General features: G+C 39.5%; 1 protein-coding gene across 4 annotated transcripts in view; it reads left to right on the forward strand.

Annotated features, from left to right (window-relative positions):
* pde4ba (phosphodiesterase 4B, cAMP-specific a) overlaps nucleotides 1-21,564 on the forward strand; it is a 220,364-nt gene that overhangs the window by 87,137 nt on the left and 111,663 nt on the right. For 2 of the 4 annotated variants that reach the window (XM_071202917.1, XM_034081365.1), the window contains exon 1: nucleotides 2,823-3,890. The exons of the other annotated variants lie outside the window; for them this stretch is intronic. In XM_071202917.1, coding sequence (XP_071059018.1) covers nucleotides 3,667-3,890 — 224 coding nt within the window. In that variant the 5' untranslated portion in view covers nucleotides 2,823-3,666. Of the gene's footprint in view, nucleotides 1-2,822; nucleotides 3,891-21,564 lie in introns of those variants that run through there. 4 annotated transcript variants of the gene reach the window in all.

Here is a 21,564-nt window from a genome sequence, read left to right on the forward strand (position 1 = left end):
CCTGGCGAGACTTCAAATCATCTTCGTATATCTATCAAACTGTCCTACACATCCACTGGACGTAGATTATAAAAGTACAATATACACTTCTCGCTAGAAATCTAATAAAAAAGCATTTTAATGGCCAAACTATTCCACAATTTAGGATTTCCCAGAGAGGGTTATTTGTGAATAAACGACCCTCCGGAGCGTTTGCAATCGACAGGAGCATGTTGTTTCTTACACGACCACTAGAGGTGCTACACTTTCAAACGTGACTCTGGGTCGTATTTAGCTGCTGAACAATCGACCTATATGGTCGTTTTTTGTAGGAGGACAGGCTGTATAATAAATCTAGCCTTTTTATCAGTCTCCATTTCAGCAGACACCATTATTAGTATTCACTTGTTCAAGGAGCACAGCCCACCAGTGAAGGGCTGCCAGCGCTCCTTTTTAGATCTCTGTTCTTCCTGTTCTGTGACCGTGCATTGTGTGCTTTCATTCAAGCTCTTCAGGGTGTAACATCCGGACTTTAATGCAGAATGAAATGGCCCAGTCACTCTAATTCAATCCCTTTCAATCTAACATCACTTATAAAATGGATTTATAATGTTGGTTTTTCTCTTCTGTGCTTTGTCATTCATCTTTTGTTAGACATCTTGCTAATGTCAAGAGCCAGCAATAGTATTTCACATTTTTTGTAGGTGTTTTGTGTTCATTTTTTTTTTGGTGCTCTATTTGTATTCAAGCAGATTGAGAAATAGTATGAATTTGGTCTTCCTTGATTAATTTTATGAAGTGTTTTCTTAGTGTCAGTTTTCTATCACTGGACATAGTGATGCTAATGCGAGCATCAAATGATTTGGCATTAGTAACAAGTGTTGCCTTTGTTTCTTTGGCTCTGATCTGAAGCAATGTTTGTAAATGTGCTATGTAAGTGGTGACTGGCAACCTATTTTAATCATTAGGTTTTACGAGGATTCTTATTTGTGTGTAAGCCAGCCTTCCCTTCCCATATAAAGTGTTTTAACTGAGCTATGCTTTACTGCCACTTTTAATTTCTGCTATTTCTGTGTGCTTTTGTACACAGCAATTCACTCTACCAATAATCATTTTCTCTGATGAATGCTCATCCTTTACTTGCAATCAAGCAATGCCTTTGCTTCTTTGCCCACAAGGCATTCAACAATTGCTTACAACACACACATCCACAGATTCTTCTCTCTTCATTGTGCATGTGTTTATTTATGGAGGAGATCACTTGAAGTTGCAGTGGATGGTACAGCCCTGTGCCACACCTGTTCATCATCCTCTCTTGAGCTGCTTTTTCCATTGAGACCTCAGATTCAACAGTTACTCTATAGTCAAACATGTATCTACTACTAGTGCTAGCAACAAGACTCTTACTTATCCTAACTGTTCATTCTCCAGTTATTGTTGTTACTAAACACAGCAGATTCCTCGCTAACATCGTTGTTTTGGGCCTTCTTTGCAAATCTCCAAAGTTAGTGTGAAGTAGGCTTCCTTTGTTTGCCTCTGGTTTGACATTGTTCAATAGAAAAGTGAATGTATGTTCTAGTTTCTCATAAGTTTTTCACACACTGTGCAGACAGCTCACATATCATATTGGATGCTCCTGGGATGTATTAGTCAGTAAGAAAACTACAGGATGGTTATTTGTAATCCTATGTCCACTGTTGTATTTTGTGATTGTACTTTGAATAGCTGAGCCAGGGAATGCCATGCATTGTTGTCTGACTTTTAACCACTAACTGACACACAGTGTGCTGTGCCCCGTTGACACATATTACTTCAAGTATATTCTTCTTTATAAACATCCTGGGTAAGACTATTTTTCAAAGGTTTTATTGGCAAGCATTTAGTGAGAAAACTCTCCATGCCTAGATGGCTCCGAAGCATCAGTGACTCACAACCAAAACAAATCAGTCCACAGAGCAGACGAGCAAGTGCTCACATTTCCAATATTCGTCATGCTGCCATTCTACCTCTTCTGATGTTCCTTTTGGATTTGTCTCCCTTATACTCCCATCCCTCTACCTTTAAGGCATTGCTCTTCTTATTCTCTCTCCTTTTCATCACTCAGTGTGGCCCTCTGTGTGAGGATGTGTATCTGAAATGCCTCTATCAATTATTTCTTTCTTTCTCTACATACTGAGGCAATCTCACGGTTTAATTGCTTCTACTCAGACAGAATTATGGATGGCTAAAAGTGAGAGTGTGTGTGTGTGTGTGTGTGTGTGTGTGTGTGTGTGTGTGTGTGTGTGTGTGTGTGTGTGGTGTGTGTGTGTGTGTGTGTGTGTGTGTGTGTGTGTGTGTGTGTGTGTGTGTGTGTGTGTGTGGTGTGTGTGTGTGTGTGTGTGTGTGTGTGTGTGTGTGTGTGTGTGTTGTGGAATTGTGATAGAAAAAAACGGTATGTAATAAGTTATTTGTGGTTTCATTCTTACTGCAGAGAGACAACAGGCTCAGTCAGTAGCATGCTTTAGACTGTTTATTTGAATGAATTGACCTTTGTTGCAGTGTGTATGTTTTTCTTCACTGATGCGCATTACGCTGTTTGCCTTTATCGCCCATCCAAATTGCAATTTTTTTTCTTGGCCTGCACTCACCAGTTGCCTGCCTCACTAAAGGTCACAACATCATCAGAAAGATTACCACAAATCCCAGATAAACAGAAAATAAATAATAAATGTGACAACCTGTTACTGTGCCTGCCTGCTTGTCGTCACAACAACCACCAGCCAATCCTTAACAGGGGAGGCGTGGCTTGCACTCGCTGCGTGCCTGCTCTCAGCTCCTTGTGTATATTCTGAATGAAACAGCAAGTGAAGCATTTGCCTGCGTGCTTTGCTCTGCGCAGCTCACCACTTTGACTGTGCAAGTGAAAGGGAATCTGACTTGAGGCTCTGCATAGTGGAAGTCACTCTGTGCCACACCGGGAGTGCCTTTCGGATAAGTGGGGGCTGTTTGCAGAGAGAGGAGGTCAGTCAAGCGGTGCTTGATGGAGGGGAGAACAAGACAGGAGGAGGCAGAGAGCAGCGTTCAGCCCTTCTGAATCTTTCATAAGGGAAATACTCCAACATCAAGCAGCCTGGATGGACTAAGAGAAAGAGTTGGTACTGAGGTGGGCATCCAGCAGGCACCAACTGTGAGAGAGGGACACAGAGAAGCACTGGGGGGAGCACGTTTCAGACAGCAACACCAGGAGGGAAATGGAAGAGAGGCTGTGTTGAGAAAAGAGGAATTCTTCTCTCCTGGTATGAGCTGCATGTGACCCTGCTGTGGGTAAAGCACCTCTAAGAACCTCTGATGAACAGAAGACCAGCAGGAAAGCACGTTGCTTTATCCAAAAGGAAAGAGAGAGGGCGAGGGCACCACTGCTGGCTGGCTAATCCCTTAACCCGTGAAGAAGCGGTAGAAAAGGAGGAAGGATAGAAAGCAAGGAGGCAGCACAAACAACAAAAGGGTATGTGAGCTGGCCTTTTCCTGGGTGAATGTTTGTGTGTGAGGTAGTCTCAATATTTCGGCTACAACATTTCAACCCAGCGCAAACTTCTCTGGTGTCTGGATCATGAGAAATAGGCTGTACATGAGCAGCTGATGACTGAAGTGAAACAGGAAGGGACTGCATTTGTAAGAGGACAGAAAGACTGAACCCAGCCTGTGGGAATGTCATCCAACGAGCTGAGCGTTGACATGGACTCCTGCATCCGGACATTCAAGGAGCACATGCACCTGGAGCTAGAGCCTCCCAAAATCCCAGGTGTGGGGGGAGGGAAGAGGGGCGCCACGTCTCCCAAACTGTCCCCAAGAAGCTCCCCGCGCCTCTTCCGCAAGCTGATGGTCAACAAGAGCATCAGACAGAGACGACGCTTCACTGTGGCCCATACCTGGTAAGGCCTGTGGTGCTGGGTCATTGAAGAAATAAGAAGGAGTGTTGAGACATAAAGGAAAGAGAATAAATGTGCAGTGGTTGAGGGATGTGACAGAAGATTAGAGTAAGGAGAGATAATATGGAGAGGGGAAGGGTTTGGATAAAAAGAGGAAACTGAAGCATTGAATCTGTTGGAGGCGGGGGGATTAGGAGAGATGGTTAGTAACAGTGGGAGGTTGGGGGAATGTAAGGTAAAGGGATGTAAGTAAGCTGAGAGATGGGTAGATGAATCATGTCAAATGTAGAGGGGTTAAACAGACAGCTAACAAGGGGGAATGGTAGAGAAATTGAGATTATTTTTGAGAAAATTAGTCTACTAACAAGAAAAACTGTTTTGAGAAATGATTGTAAAAGGGCCAAACATAAACGAGAGGGTTACTGTCTGGGGATTTGTCACTGGGTTAGATGATTACAATGGAATGAAGTCACATTCAGCCGACTCCACTGTCCTCCATTTTGATGAAGTCCATCCCTGCCCTGTACCTGGGTACAATTGATGTCTGATTGAATCAGTGCTTATTTTGGATGGATGCAGTGATGTGGACGGTGTTTGGTGCGTTACGCAACATGGTGCTTCTCAACCTTTTTTGGGTTCACAACCCCAATGAACAAATGGATGTCTACACAGAACACAACACAAGCTTATCTCAAAATGAAAAAAGCATTCCACAAAATAGAATCTGCTTTAATTCCTTTTTTGTTGTGTCATTCACATTTATGTTATTTCTCTCGGCTTGTTCTCCAGAAAAAGCCCAGAAGCTGTGAGTTTGACTTTTATTTAAAAATATCACAGTGTATTGAAAATAAAGTATTCTCATATTTACTTTATACCTCATATATGTTGCATAATGTTGTGCCCCATCCCCCTCTCTCCCCCTGAGTCTACCTCATCCTTTGCAGCAGTTAGGGCACTAGTAGGAATACATGGAGAGCTTGCTATGTTATGCAATGTATGGATTAGAGGCGTGGAAAATAGCTGGTGGGATTTGACTACAAAGGCTCAAGGTGACTCTTATCCCTCATAAAAACAGCAGTTGCAGTAAATTGGTTCAAATTAGGCAGGGCAAGCAGAGATGCTTTATTTTGTCTTTGTTGTGAAGGTGAAAACCATTGTCTGCAAAATAAGGAATGAACCTATACCCATGAACACATACTAGACATTAATGAAATGTGTCGTATGTATACAATTGTGTGGTAACATCATAAAGCTGGCTTGTCTCTGCTTGAAAGAAACAGCCTCTGTTGGTGTTAGGAGGGAAAGGAAATAAGTAAGATAAGAATCTGCTCCTGTTTGTCTACATGCTACACTGTTTGTATGATGGAAAGCAGATATGTGTTTTTTCTGTGTGTGTCATGTTAGTGCGGTCATAATTGTGAATGTTTTAGTTATTGTTGATGCTATTTGTGTGTTTTTTTAGAGGCACATATTGCATTTGTGAATGTAATGGATGTTTATGTTGTCTTATCTCCCTGTATCTCTCGCTCTCTGCTCCCTCCCCAGCAGCCGGCAGAGCGGGGACTCGTCTGTTAATCTTCTCTCTCTGTCATTGTTCAGCCTATTTCTGAGGAGACAGGGAGATTTGCGGGGCTGGTTTGGTACAGGGGGAATAACAAGGAAAATAACTTCATTTTGAAATATTTACGATGCCACTAGTGTCCTTTACCTTGTTTATTCTCATAAGTCCACAGTACATAGGCTCGACACAACAACACCCGTAACACCCATCATAACCATTAAGTGCCTCGCCGGTCCATTAACAGCCACTTTCATGATTAAGTGTCCTTGAGCGAGACACCGAGGTCCATCATGCTCACTCTCAAATGCTCTAAGTGACAGGTACAAAGCTAACATTGGAAATAAAGAGATTAACAAACAAAGCCCAGAGGCCAAAAAAGATTCCACTGTCATGCATGGCAACCAGGACAATGAGGTTAAACAAATGTGTACATTAAAGGGAAATGACACTTGCTGTAATATACCAGGTGTGTTAACCTTTTTGTACATGTTATCAGAATAGATGCTAGTTTATAGTTAATAAAAAGTGTAAGTAATGATTGCAAGATTGATAACTGCAGTCTGCTTTGTCCATGACATTAGATAAGCTGGTTAATGCCTCAAACAATCATTACCATTGCATTATAATAATTGTCTCCCCATCTGAGCCTTATTTTTTTAGGATGATGAATGACTGTTGGCCAGACCTTTTCTACTGTGTTGGATGAATGTAAAACACATACTAATTATGTTATCATCTTATTATACATTCTCCAAAATGTAGCACTGCATTAATCATCTCGGACAATCATTACCAAGTGATAAATCACTTCAACAAATAGATATAAAGTAAGAGTTCTTAAACAACTTCTATCATAATAACATGAGAAGATTCCTTTCAACTGTTGCAGTACAAGAGACTAGTTGCTTTTCTTCCACACCATTGGCTCAGGGGTTATTTGTTGGTCATGAAGAAGTCACAAAGCTGTTTTTGTCTTGATGTGGATTAAATTAAAAATGTTAAGACGTAAGCACATTTTTAAAATAACCAAAACACTGGGTTTAATCACTTAATCATAAACATACAGATACATTTTACAGATATATTATCTCAGTCACTATCTGCTCATAAACATAACACAATTATCATTTTGCACATATTTTTCATGTACACTCAGACACATACACACGCACGCACGCGCGCACACACACACAAGGACTTCTAAATATTATCATGATTATCTAGCCAGACGTTCTTTCTCGCCGCCTTTAAAAAAAAAAAATGCCCATTACTTTCTCTAGCACTTCTTGTCTCTCTTTCTGCTCATGGCCTGGATATTTTGTTCATGTTGTGCTGCCTGGAGTTTTAAACGGTGATGATATTGCCAACTTCAATCCAAACCATGCGGCAAGTTTTCCAAACTCTTGTGTGATCAATGATATAAATGTCGTCCTTGCGGTGAACTCCTGACCTACTGGCACGCAGACAATGATTATTCTGTTTGAGCTGGTGCCTTCTCTCTCTTTCTTTGTCTTTCTCTGTCTCTTTTACGCTCTCTTTGTCTGCCTCATCCTGCTTCTTTCCTAGGTTTCAAAAACGTTTTCTTTATAGGGCTTCTTCAATGTCCGTCTTCTTTTCCTCTCTTGTGTTTTTCCCATGTCTGCCCATGTCTCTTTTGTAAGCATTCCCCTATCCCTCTTTCTGTGTCTTTTTTCTCAGTCTTTTTCTCTTTTGCACGCCAAAGCACCACGTGATGTTAAATGTTTGATGGCCGGCTGGGCATATGATCGCTCTGTTTTCCACTCGCAGATAGCACGTTAAGGAGAGAGAGGGGGTAGTATGAGGGGAAACGAGAAACTGCCACAGGAATAGTACGAAGGGAGAGAGGTAAAAATGGGGAAGAACACAAGAAGAATCACTCTTTCTTAAAATGTGGATGTTGAATAGTAACTTTTTAACATGTAACATTACCAAACACAAAATTAAAGTTAATGACACCAACATATCTGTGAAATGTGAAAACATTTAGGCGTTTTTTCTTTTTAGTAAGGCTATAACGGAAACAAGTGCTTACTTAAATTATGTTGATCTTGGCCTCCTGTGTTGACATCAATGAGATGTGAGAGATAATCAGGAAGCCAAATAAATGGTGGAGGGAGAACATTTTCACTTATACAAGAATAGATATAAAGAGACAGACCTTGTTTACCACAGAGGAGTCAGCCCCAGCAAAAACAACAGAGGCCGCTCCACAGACGGTTATTTACCATAGATCAAAAGTCTAAATATCCATCTCGCCACACTTTTCTGTCCAGCTTTTCGTCTGCTATTGATTTGTTTCTTTCTCTACTCGTATCAGTGATGCGGCCAAAATCATTTTTCTATGGACGTCAGGGAAGACTTGACATGATTATTGTTCCTGCTGCAGCCAGTGTGTTTACGCCAACTGCTCACTTCAGTAAGAGACAGACAAAAACACAAAAAGAGACACTATTTTATTACAAAGGAAATGGCTTGAACGTCTATCATAAACTTGATACATGTTAAGACATCTTGTTATAGATGTAGCCCTTTCCCTTTAAAAAATACTAGACTTCCCTCATCTCTTTTTACTTTACATGTGTTTTTATTTGTTGTAAATAATTCTGGAAATGACGGTCGCTGTGTGTCAAATATTGTCTTTTTGAACTGTTTTGGTCCTTTTAACAGGTTTGCCAAAATCACATGTGTCACGATAAGTTAAGCAAGAGAGAAAGTGGTGCTTAATACAGAGAAATGACAAAGTCTGAGTCAAAGATGCTAATTTCCAGTTTTCTCTTCTAAATCTATTCTTATCCTTTATTTAGACACTTAAGAGCAGGGTGCTAATAACAGAGAAACAAAGGAGGTGCGTGGTTAAATAGTCTTGAGACAAATACTAAACCTGTTTAATATATTTGTTTTTGCCATCTAGTGTTTTAACATTAAGGACACAAAAGGAGACTACTAGTAGGACACCGGCAATTGATTACAATTAGAATAGGTTGGTCTTAATCATCTACACAACTCTATACGCCAACATATTCTTATATGCAGTTTAATGCAGTGCAGTCAACCGGAGGACCAACACATTTGCTGATGTACTTGGTCACTGTCCAAGCATGCATATGTGATTTCAGTCTGAATCTGGCAAAGCTTTGTAACGTCACCTGCATTTGTCCCGCCCACAAAGATTCTAATTGGCTCGGTTGTTTCTGCAACCACAAAATAGCCATTCACAAGAGCAGCATCGTTTCTCTTTGAGTCACTGATAAACTTGATGTGGCCGGTGATTCAGAGGTCTGAAACCAGGCTACCTCCTCTTCCCCTCTTCCTCCTCCTCGTTCTCTCACACTGCATGACTCGCTTCAGCACTCTCCATCTCTCTCTCCCATCTCCCTGTACCGAACCAGTCGAGCAGAAAGTCTACTATTACGGATGGGTGGAGGAGTGTGATGGCTGATGGTTGATTGTGCCTGTGTGCATGTTAGGATGCCCGTATGGTGTTATCTTTGCCAAGGATGAGATTCAAGGGACAGAAAGTTGTGGCAATTCATGGGTGACATGTTTCACACCCTTTCACATTTCGACGGTTATTACATTCTCAGACTGTTTGTGTTGATTTCATAACTGCTCAGTAATTACATCATGTGTCCTGGATGTGGGTTTCAGTCTACATCCACTCTTAATAAAGCAACAGAAGGGATTCATTAATTTCACATTAACCAACTCGACTGCTTGATTACCTCATGAAGTCTTTAAATCTGCATGCATGCAGTGGTAAAGGGCTGATGAGAAGGTAAGCGCTTGTTCCCCTGGGATGTCTTGCTTTAAGCTACTGTAAAGAACATACTGTACTCACACTGCTGTCACTTTGCATTTAACTGATGCTTGCTTGCCACCATTGCCCCTTCTGCACTTTGCTGTATATGGTCTACCAAGCAATGCAAGTCTTTTCAGTGCAGTGGTTATGATGAAGACATCAAATTCTTTCTTCCATTTGTGCATTTGTGAAGCCTTAAGAATAAATAGGTTGTTAAATGGTTACCTGTCATCTTGCAGCTACTGTTGTGAAAGAAAGGCGCTCAACAAGTCAAAATGGATGCCTATTATCTACTGTCGCTACAGCAATGCTTTTTAATGCATACACATGAATATGTACGATATTCATTAAACAAGTTTGAACCGACTTTTGGGAAAAAACACAACAGAATACACTTTACAACTCTTCAAAACAATCAGAGCAAGAGAAGATAAGATACAGCAAAAAATAAGAATAAAGGTCACAGGGATTGTAGGACTAATTGTACCGTGATGAGAAAAGTCATGCTTCAATTCTCTGTAAAGGTTATTTTACTTTTCCCTCTCGGAGGCTCGTTCATTGAATATGATAAAAACATATTTAAACATAAACAGGATTATTATGGTGACCAGTACATATTTTTAAAATGTTAAACCATTTTCACTATATTTCCAGTCCTGGGATAACCTTTTAACCTAATTATGACTATTGAAATATTATTCTTCAACTACTACACAGAAACAATGAAAACACAAAGTGATGCTGATTCCCAGTGGGATCAGCAGTATGCAGCAACCTTTTTAAAGTCATTTGCTTCATTGTTTTTATATATTGCTTAAAATACACACAACATTGTGAAAAAAGTAGTTTTTTATCATACCAAACCTTTAACTTCGTGGTTGCTTTTTCGATCGAAAGTAATAGCGAACCCTTCACATTTCAAGGAGTCATTTAATTCATAGTTTATTATAATGTTAAATATAATGAAATGGATAATTCATGTACAGATAAACCTCAATTCCCCGTTACACTCCATTCCATGAGATGTTTACTCATTACCAGGTCAATTTAGTCTCAATTGACTTTTAACACGTTTAAAAAAAAATGGATAGATGTTAAACAGTGATTCATGAGTCAGCATTTTGTGGCCATTTTATTGCTGCAGGCACTTGTCCTTGCCTAAAAACATGTGGCCTTTAGCACTAGCATTCAGGAAGCAACAGAAAACTCATTTATCTCCATTATATCCCATCCTTATCCCATTTTCTCCTCCTGCTTTTCTTCTTTCTACAACCCCCCGCTCTCTCTCCTGCCATCTAACCTCATGATAATGTGACATTTGTAATGCAATTTGGGATGCTTCAGACACCATGTCTCTCTTTTGTTCACATTCAACTCAGATTTGTAGGTTTTAATAATCATGTCTAAGCCAGTTTCAATTTTTTAAATCTTTTTGTAATTACAATTCAAGCTATATATTTTTATTTTCTCATAGAAACATGCTAAACATCCGCTTTTAGATTGAGGTAAAACAAAGTGAGTGAAGGAAAGGGAGAGAGTGAGACGAAAAGAAACAGAGCAGTGAGGGGCGGTTGCGTTTTGTGTGTGATAAACATGAATCTATTCGTATTATGCTTCTTAGGGCAGCTATGTTAACATATTCCACGCAGTGATTGAGCAGGCACGTGTGTTTTTCACTACATGCACATACAGTACTTCATCCACAAGGGTCTACAGCTGTGTCCTTAACCTGTTAGTCGTGTGTGTGTGTGTGTGTGTGTGTGTGTGTGTGTGTGTGTGTGTGTGTGTGTGTGTGTGTGTGTGTGTGTGTGTGTGTGTGTGTGTGTGTGTGTGTGTGTGTGTGTGTGTGTGTGTGTGTGTGTGTGTGTGTGTGTGTGTGTGTGTGTGTGTGTGTGTGTGTGTGTGTGTGTGTGTGTGTGTGTGTGTGTGTGTGTGTGTGTGCCAAGTACCAGCTGTATATTCTTTTCAGCCTATTCAGAGGATCACAAGCATTCATTAAAATCAAGAGCTCTGAAGCACCATTTGTATGAGCTAAAGTAAGCAGAACGCAACAGTACATTTCCTCTCTGCCTTTTCCCCTTCTGTCTGCTCTGAGAAAGAAGGAGCGATTATTGTCCTCTTGATTGCTGTCTGTCACACTGACTGAAAGGAACTGTGGCAGCATCCTTTTTTTCAGCTGGCAACAATGTGCAGCGAGGCAGAAGCAGGGGCAGAGCTGCATTGTGCCTTACCTTATCAAACGAGCACAGACTAGCCGCATCGCAAAGTTACTGTAACTGAAGTTATATAGAAGTATTTTCTGCTTACGATGAATTAACAAAGTAAGAAAAGCACTGTGTTATTGTCAAAAACATTTCCGCACAGTTCTTAGTTGTCAGCTGGTCCAACTTGGTCAACAGATAACAACTACATTTTGCTTAGCTAGTACATGAACAGTGTTTTAAAACTCAAAGGAAATTGGTTTGCATTAGAACACAGAATTCAAATATAAAATGGGCTACAAATATAAATAGATGAAAATAGTCAAGACAGTACAGTTTATCAAACAACCAGGATGCAGCTTCAGAACTGTCTGATGACAATACAGCATGATGTTGTGTAAATTATATTGTATTTTAGTCCCATGGTAAAATATAACATGGTATGTTTTAGGGGGCGGCTTGGAACTAAAAAAGGCTGTAGCAGCGTTTACTGTTCAACTCCTAATTACACTTTATTTCTGAATGCATGTGATTATAGTCTTCGTAGAATTGCCCAGTCTGAATCACAATCTTCTGGTACAATAAGACCTGCTGTGCTGCTATCTGATAAACAAGACTTTGTCAACACATTAACACATTGTCACATTTTAAACGTCATCGCTGTTTTCGTCATATTTATGTTGTTATGTTGTCATCATCATTGTCCATCAGTGTCTTCTGCGTCCATAAGTGCAGAGTGGGAGTAGGAATGTGTGTATACGTTCTGGTGGTCTGTTTCTTGCCGTGTGTGTGTGTGTGTGTGTGTGTGTGTGTGTGTGTGTGTGTGTGTGTGTGTGTGTGTGTGTGTGTGTGTGTGTGTGTGTGTGTGTGTGTGTGTGTGTGTGTGTGTGTGTGTGTGTGTGTGTGTGTGTGTGTGTGTGTGTGTGTGTGTGTGTGTGTGTGTGTGTGTGTGTGTGTGTGTGCATATATGTCCCTGTCTTATCGACTCACTGTCACACAGGCCTATGGGGAAACCACTACCCACACAATTAGGTTTTGCTGTATTTGTGTGTGTGCGTGCGTTTGAGTGGGGCAATAACTGAGGTGAAGATTTTGGACTTCTGGAAAGGATGAATAGTTTACAGTTAGTATGTGTTCCCGGATAAAAAATATATATGTGTGCATTCTTTGTGTGTACTTGTGTTTGAGAGATATGGAAGTTGAAGCAATGTTGAGATGGTTCGACTAAGGAGGCTGCTTACGATTATGATCAACTGTTTAATTTAATGCAAAGGTTTTGTTGAAAAATTGCATGGCTTAAGTCAGCTAAATCTGCACGAATAGGAAACCTTGTATAGACTTTTTTTTTGTGCAAGTTTGACAGTCATTCTTAGTGCCTGTAGCCTGTTTTTAACCTTTTTTACAAATCTAATGTAGTAATAGTTTGCAAATAGTCTCAAAAAATACATGTTGCCAACATTTAAAAAAAAAAAAGTCTATCTCTAAACAAGCCTGGCTCTCCTTAGTTTATTTCTAAGGGAGGCGTGTGGTGCAGTGGACTAGTGCGTTGGTGGTTGGATCAGGGGGTCACAGGTTCAAACCCCACTGCAGTCAGCATGTCGTTGTGTCCCTGGGCAAGACACTTCACCCCAAATTGCTCCTGTGGGGATTGTCCACAGTATTGAGTAAGTCGCTTTGGATAAAAGCGTCTAACAAGTAACATGTAATTTCCAATAAGCTTGAGGTTAGAGAGAATACCTTCTTGAAAGCTATTTTATAAAAGCTCTGTAAACAGAAGGGATTCAAACTTTAATGTAATAATCTAATATTAAAGTAAAAAGTTCTTGTAAACATGTTTTTCTTGCATTTATCATTTCAGTATTGTCAGATGATCACAACAAGTAAGCAGCACATTTTGATAGCATATTAGCTATTAGCCGGTCTGTTGCTCCATCTGTGTGAGTTTGTGTCATTTCTCTATTACAACCATATAAACAACGTCCTAAACCTCAGGGGCAAGCTATGTTCTAGCCGATTTGTTCCTGGCTCAGCTCTTTTTCTGTATTTGTGTATTAAGGAATTAGAAAGGTCACATCGTGCCATGTGACCAGTTTTTATCCATGCTGGGATGTTGGCAATAAAAAGTGGCACCATGTTATGCTGTGAAGTTGTCTTCTTTCTGCTTCCATTAGAAAAAGACTACTATATTAAAAGGTTGTAAGTGTAACATGTTAAGTGTGCAGGTTTACAGGTTTATCATATGAGACAAGCTAGCACAATCTTTTTTATGAACAGATATTACTATTTCAAACTGCTATGCCTTCAGAAACACCATGATTCCTGGTCTGCTCTTTCTAAGCTTTGTAACTTGTAATATTCTGTCCTTCATGCCATTTTCCACCTGACTTCCCCCCTTGCTCTGTCTCTCTCCATCATGTACAGTATGTCCCATGATTAAGACTCAGTTTGCCTTCAGTTAATTTCTGGTCATAATCCCTGCTCTCCAGCCGTGTTTGTTTAGTTAGTGTCACATTGAGTTATACGCACATAAACTGAGAGAGGCCTTTTCATGAACTGATTTGAGCTCCTCGATGTCCCTGGTGCTCTACTCCCAGAATATGAGTTGCTACAATTTAGTATTCATAAATAGATAATGTTGGTACCCTTGACATGGCCACTATTGCCACATATATTAAAATAATAGAGCAAAGTTAAACTGAAAATGAACAGACATATAATCATGTGCTGCACCACTCTTAACTCTAGTTGCCAACTATTATATATTTAAGGAATAGTGCAATTTGACTAAACATGAATAATTTTCCATTACTTATCAGACAGTTTTTTTGTCGCTAAAATAATATGTTTGTATGACAACATTTTAATATTAATTTTATATTGAAAAATATGCATTTCTAAGAGCATGTGATTCCTTCCTATTAATAATGATAGCAGCATTGTGTGAGGTTCAACATTTTGAGTTCCTCCTCCTAATGGATATCTGTAACACAGTTTATTTATTTGACTAAGACATTATTTATGTTCACAAAACAGGACCATTGACCGACCTTATTTTAAGAGACATGTTATCACAGTGATTTGTTATTGACTAAGTTGACGTGGCCAGCTCCAGACAGCGTGGAGAGGGTCTTTCTGTCCTCTGTAGTTCTTAACTTAATGGAAACATGTGGGAGAGACTTCATGCAGGAAAACATTTCAGGGGGGCCGTGGAAACACACACAGAGATACGCAGTCCCACATGAAGATAAACACACTCGTATAGAGGTGAACTGTACACAGAGGCAAACACTTAAACACATGCACACCAACAGTCTATAGATTGATGTTAGGGTTGAAAATATATAAATGTGTAAAATGCATTTAGAACGTTATAGTAACGTTAATGAGGAACACATTCCAGTGGAGCAGGAAACACACACACACACACACACACACACACACACACACACACACACACACACACACACACACACACACACACACACACACACACACACACACACACACACACGCGCACACACTGCATGAACTTAACCTTGATTATTGAAATGAATGTTGTACATCGCATACTAATCACAAAGATGTCAATATCCTAAGCAGGTCCTATGCATGTTTGTGGCTTCAAGGTCTCCTGTTATTGATTTTTAGGCTGGATTTATAAGAGCAAACAGACAAAAAACACAAGTGTTACAATAACAAATACCAGATCAAAAAGGTATTAATGCAGTTTTTCACTTCACTTTGTGAGTAAATGCACAATAAACTTAACTAAATAAGGACAATTCTGTATACATACCAGATACTCCTTTGAACATGTGCACATAAGATCATTGTGTCTTTGTGTAGTTTCTACTGCACTGGAGTCTGATCATACCTTTTAGGTTGAATCTAAATCTTCTTTTAAGGACCTTTTGTATAATTATCTGCACTTGCATGTACCTCTCTCTTATTGCTTTATCTGTATCCCTATTTGCTCATTGACTGCAAGTCTTCAAGGAGCCCTCTTGCTTTTTTTGTTTCCACTCTCGGATGTAACCTTTCAGAATATTCCAGGAGGCACTGAGCTCTGAGCCAATGGGCCTGGCCTTTTAAGGTCAATTGTTAAGAACCACAGAGGTGCAATGAACCTCTGGTCAGACTACAAAGCAGAGGATCATAGAAATGTATGTAAATACCTTCACAGACACACAGGAAACACTTAACTTTATTTGTCTCATCATCATTAATAAAATTAAGCACCACTATTAAAACTGAAAGCAGAATGAAAGTTAAACTACTTTCTTAAATGTTTTCGGATGTCCAATTGTTGTTTTTGCCTCATATATTTCATAAAACACAATTTAATTCAGTTCCTTTAAAGCCAGCAAGTTGATGAAAGGACTTGTTGTACTCTTCAGTTTCAGCGCAACTGTGACAAGCAATAAGCCGCAGTTGAGAAAGAATTATTGGTTTGTATACAAACAACATGCAATTGTACGCCATCTAAAAACCTTTTAAAAGTGAACTCCCTGTAAAGGAACATATTTTGTCCTTTTCAAATGAAACACAAAGCACCCTGAACTCCAGAAAAATTCAGATTTAAAGGCACATTTTGATAGAATACCACCAGCCCTTCATCTTTAAATTGGTTTAAGCCTATTTCTTACAATGCAAAGCAATTTACCAAGCTTTGTGTATATATTGGGTATTCTGTTGCCCGACGCCATCAAAATCCCTAAATCTGCCGTTTAGTGTTATCTCAAGGTCGGCTGGGTGATGACGGAGTAGCAAAACAACAGATCCATAGATTAGGGTGAGAAGGAGCATTGAAGGTGTCATGACAAGTTTTTGTGTCACATAGTACGGCAATCACTGTTCCCTTTCTTTCACTTGTTCGCTGTCTAAAAACGCTTTTTTTCTGCTTTCGTCAGCGCCTCACTGTCAACTGAACTGGCACTGAAAAGGTTACAGCTATGTCCTTCTTGATATGTGGATGTGTGCGTTTCTTTACTTCAAAGGGGATAATGTCAAAAGCTGTCAGTTTTATGACTGCTTTGACTTGATTGACTTGCCTGTAATGTCTTCCTCTTGCATGAGTACCATGTATGCAGACTCCTGCTTTCAGAGTACTGATATATAGCATCACAACACTTTGACTTCTTGAAATTGTCTGTTTTTTCATTATCTTTTCTTTGGGTTGGAAGGAAAGGATTATTTAGTCCCTAAACTACACATTATGTCATGGTTTTAAAAAAAACATTTCAGTGCAAACTCGTTCACTGGCGTCAAGACTCCAAGAAGTCACTGTGTTACTGGGAATAGACCCGCACATAAGCCCCTGTTAAACTACAAGTTGCAATTTTACACTTTGACTTAACCCTTATGTTGTGTTCGGATCTCCCGTGACCCGTTTCAAGTTAAAATTATATAATAACTACGCTCTAGTTTTTTTTATCGGAATGAGGCTTCATGATATCCTCCACAACAGCTATATACTGTAAACACTACAAAACTGATTTGACCATTTTAGCCAAGTCTGAAGGTCTCTAAAAAATGTATGTACACTAACACTTGAACCTGAACACACACATGCACATGTGCTACAGTATATGTGGTGTAATGTGTTTTGGGGCCATAAAATAACAACAGGATTGTACGGTTATGAATGCATAATAAGTTAGTTATTAGTTAAAACAATATTGGATGACAAGTCTCAAAATGTTTTCACCAGATGCTTTTAGTTTGTTGCATGTGTGTATTATGCTTATGTGTGTTTTTCCGCTCAGACAGTGGTCATGACCATTTTGTTCTACCACAATTGACTGGGATAGTTACATTATTTCTTTCTTCTTTTCCTCTCTTTCGGCTCATTCCTCGCGGCACTCCTCCTCCGCTCCTGTCTGTTCTTATTACGCACATCGCTCCGTTTTCTTCTCACCCCGATATTTTCTCGCGGTCGACTCCCTCCTTATTCCTCTGCTGTTCACGTGTCACATGCTGCAGAGTGGAGTCTGCAATGTATTCATCACTTATTCAAAGAAAACATGGGCTTTTATTTTCCTCTCTGATGCACCATGTATCCATTATTCAAATGTATTCACAAAGATATTTCGAATGGCAACAAAATGTAAATGACATATTGATTTTATAAGTTGAACACATTATTTCTCCAGAAATGGAAACCTTTAGGAAATCAGCTTTTTTTGTTGCTTAACAGTCATGTATTTTTGTTATCAGACACAAAATAGGTTTATATGAGTTTGACCTGACAGCAGTCCCGAAAAGATGCATAGAAGAAAAACAACGGCCACCCTTTTAAAACACAAACAAAAATGGGGATTTACCGCACAAACTGCTCTCTCTTCTTTCACTTGGCTCCTAGATTTCACTCAGTCTACAACAGAGTTTATGATTTTCCCACTTGAACACATTACCTGCTGCTACTCTGTGGTGGAGCTAAGAGGATATTTTATGTAATCTCCCTTTTTCTCTCTCTATTTCCTCTCATTTCTACCTCCGGCCTTTGCCGAAACAATGGGCTCCTTTTTACTATACAGTTTTTCACTTTAATCCACCAGCGCGCTACATTTTCTAAACCAGTTCATCGAGTTTGTGTCGTGCATCCTGCCTAATAACAGTTATCTCAATTGAAATCGATGGAGGGATATAGAATTGATTGTGGCCAGAAGGGACTGAGAGGTGGTCTCTCTTTGTGCTTGTCTCTCCCACAGTAAGTGTTTTGCCCCAAAGATGAATTAATCCCTGAAATAGCACCAATAATTGTAATTCTAATAGATGAAGAAAGCCCGCTGTCTTGCTTGTTTTTCCCTCCGTCTTTGTGCTGTCTTAAGTCAGACAGGAAAGATGGAAGCGAGGCGTGATGACATGTGACAAAGGTTGCATGCCAGATTGGCGGGTACACAGAATGCGCCTGAGTCATCTGAGCCGTCACGACACCATCAAACCCCACGGTTTATAGCACTTTCTCTGAGAGGAATTATTCTAATAATTCTGCAGGATGGATGCAGAATTGTGGCTTCTCTTTTATAACAGCCAGTCTTATTTTCCCCTCTGTTTTAGGTAAATTACATCAATTGTCCATGTGAGTTTTTCATACAAACATTGTGCTGCTGCCCTCTTTTTCAACTTCTGCAAAACTGAAATGTTCGCATTTTGAGGCACTGTTATCTGCATGTCAACATGCAGTCCATTTTTGGCCCTAGATACTAGGGCTGTGCAATTAATCATATTTTAATCGCAATTACGATTTTGGCCTGCCACAATTACGAAAACAACATAACCGGAAAAAAAATGATTATTTTGCTTTGCTAGATTGTGAACATATTTGATTTATTTTAGTCTAATTTATTTTTATTTATCATATTTATATACGTTTAGTAGCTTGTTGAAGTGCGCTCCAACATATGTGTTGATCTTGTTTATTGGTATTTATTATTTTTGATATTATTTATTTAAAGGGGACCTTTCATGCAAAATGCACTTTGTGATGTCCTTTATACATAAATATGTGTCCCCGGTGCGTCGGGGAACTCACGCAGTGTCAGAAAATAAAACCCTCTCTCTTTTCCTCCGTACCCAAATCTTTTAAAAACGGGTATACAACGAGCAGATACAGATTTGCTGCCGGTATGACATCAAATCGGCAGCGGACCCACAGAAAGTTGCTATCAGAAACAATGCCTGACGTGTTTTGGACGTAATCTCGTCTTTGTTGACATTAGCAAGCCTCGCTAACACTCAAAGCCAGCCTGTACTGTGTTTAAAAAGGAGGAAATAAAAAAAGGAACTCACCTTGTGATAAACCCGCAAGAGAAAAAGCATTTGAGCTCCATACTATTTCAGAAATAATCTTTGATGTGGTTTAAACAGGATGGCGTTTTATCACAACAGAATTTAACTTTATCTCCGGTAGAATTCTGATCAGGCATTAGCTCCGCCTCCTCTTTTTTTCTTTTTCAAGCTAAGGACCCAAAATCCGCGTTTCTCTAACGGGGCTGCAAAAGAGGGGTATGAGCAGTATGAGGCATGGCTACAATGGGTGATCTGTTTGGTATTTTAAGCAAAAAACTTCACGGACATGTTTTGTATAGGTATGGCCCTACAATATATGTTTCCAATATAGCATAATAGGTCTACTTTAAATGTAAATATAAATGTATCATTTATTTTATTTATTTTTGTATTGGTTTTTCAGTTTAATTATACGTTCAGGGTAATCAACAGTTACAAATAATCCGTCTACCGTCCATTTGTTTTTCTTTATTAAACAAGTAAACGGAAGAACGTCTGAGAGGCCTTTTTGCTTTTTGATTGGATCGAGGGGCAGGGCGAAACTCACGGAAGTGATTTCAAAACAAAAGCACTCGTGTGCTTGGAACGGTGATAATATTATAAACAAGGTGAATTTACGAAAACAGCCAAGGCACATTTTGAGCCCAGAAAATGCATGTTATTACGGGCTATAAATATAATAAGCCTATGTCTAAAATGGACAACATTGTTAGGAGATTTAAACTATGCAGCGATTCTGCACTGCGGTCAACTCAGCCGTCTCTCGAGTTTGTTATTATTTTTCTGCCATTTGTTTTTCTTGAGATTGACACTTTTGGACTCGGTACTAGTGAAACAACTCCCACAAGTACTATGAAGTACTTTCACTGTGTACTTTTTGAGTAATCCAAGTACAACATTGTTGAGTACAAGAATGCATGTTTCTTTGCTGTTTTGAATAAGCATTAAAACACATTTAATTTTCACGATTATTTTGGTCAATAATTGATATCACATCAACTATTGACCAACATAATCGTGATTATGATTTTTGCCTTAATCGAGCAGCCCTACTAGATACCATAAATCCTTTTCTGCAAGAACCGTATGCTACCACATCCACCTGTGGGAAATCTAGCAGTAATACATGAATAAACAGATCAGATGGATGTCAGGTCAAAGACGAGTAACCTGTTTGTAGATTCCTGTAAGAGAAACGGAGAAGACCTGCAAGGTTGTGTGCAGGACACTGCAGAGTCATTGAGAGTCTGCTGCTCTACAAAAGGTGTTAATGACTGTGCAGGGTGCCCTGGCAGCCAGCTGGAAGCAAGGCAACAGAGTGGTGATAACGGGAAAGTCTAGCAAGCACAGAGTAAAAACATTTTTGTTGTCCTCCCAGACTTGCTTGAGGAGACCCTGTGCTCGTTTTTATTTTCAAGCAGCATGGTGGTGTGTGTGTGTGTGTAGTAGAGCCTTATTAATCTCGATCTTAACAGGAAAGAGCCAACCTGACGTGGGAAATTAGGTGTATAATCCCTCCCCTGAAGGTATGACAATGATGTTGATAGGATTTGTTCTTCTTCTTGCATTTTCAACATGGTCACAGACACCAAGATCAAATTTAATATTCTGTGGTGGATTCAGGAAAACAAGCGTATGTAAACCCTATGTATCTCAGGTATAACAGACCAAATGGAGAAGGTCACAATCTTAATATTTCAAAAATGTAAGTTTTAAAGTGTTTCTACTGGTACATTTAGACCAGGGATGGGCAAATGGCGGCCCGGGGGCCATTTGCCAATTATGCCGTTACAAGCTTAAAAGTTATATTTATCATCTGAATTTGGCGAAACAAGTTTAATATTCTAATAATTATTAACAAATATACTAAGTCTGACATCTTCATTGACATTTTACAATCTTTCAGGCAACATCCTCTAATAAGCTCACTAAACAAATATCAGTTCACAGAAATGTTATTTAATTTTTACAAGTGGCATGTTTGTATTGAACAGGTTATTTAACAGTGGAATAAAACTATTTTAAACTATTGGAAAGCACGGACAATGTGTGTGCATTGAGATTAACCATTAAGATGACATAAACATGAAGTCATGAACACTACCCAGACATCAGTTGGTTGTCTAACTTTAACCTAGCTAAGACACTTGTAGCCTGTCACTGCATCAACACAGACACCTGTCAACCAGCACTTTGCTGTTCCTCAGCGCCGCCCCCCCTACCTCCTGAAATTATGAACGAAAACCGTATAGTAATCATAGATAACACGGCAGGGTCCGTGATAGTTTGTTTTCATCTGATTTC

The sequence above is a fragment of the Pseudochaenichthys georgianus genome, chromosome 4 (genome assembly GCF_902827115.2).
Source record: "Pseudochaenichthys georgianus chromosome 4, fPseGeo1.2, whole genome shotgun sequence".
In the NCBI taxonomy this organism is placed as follows: domain Eukaryota; kingdom Metazoa; phylum Chordata; class Actinopteri; order Perciformes; family Channichthyidae; genus Pseudochaenichthys; species Pseudochaenichthys georgianus.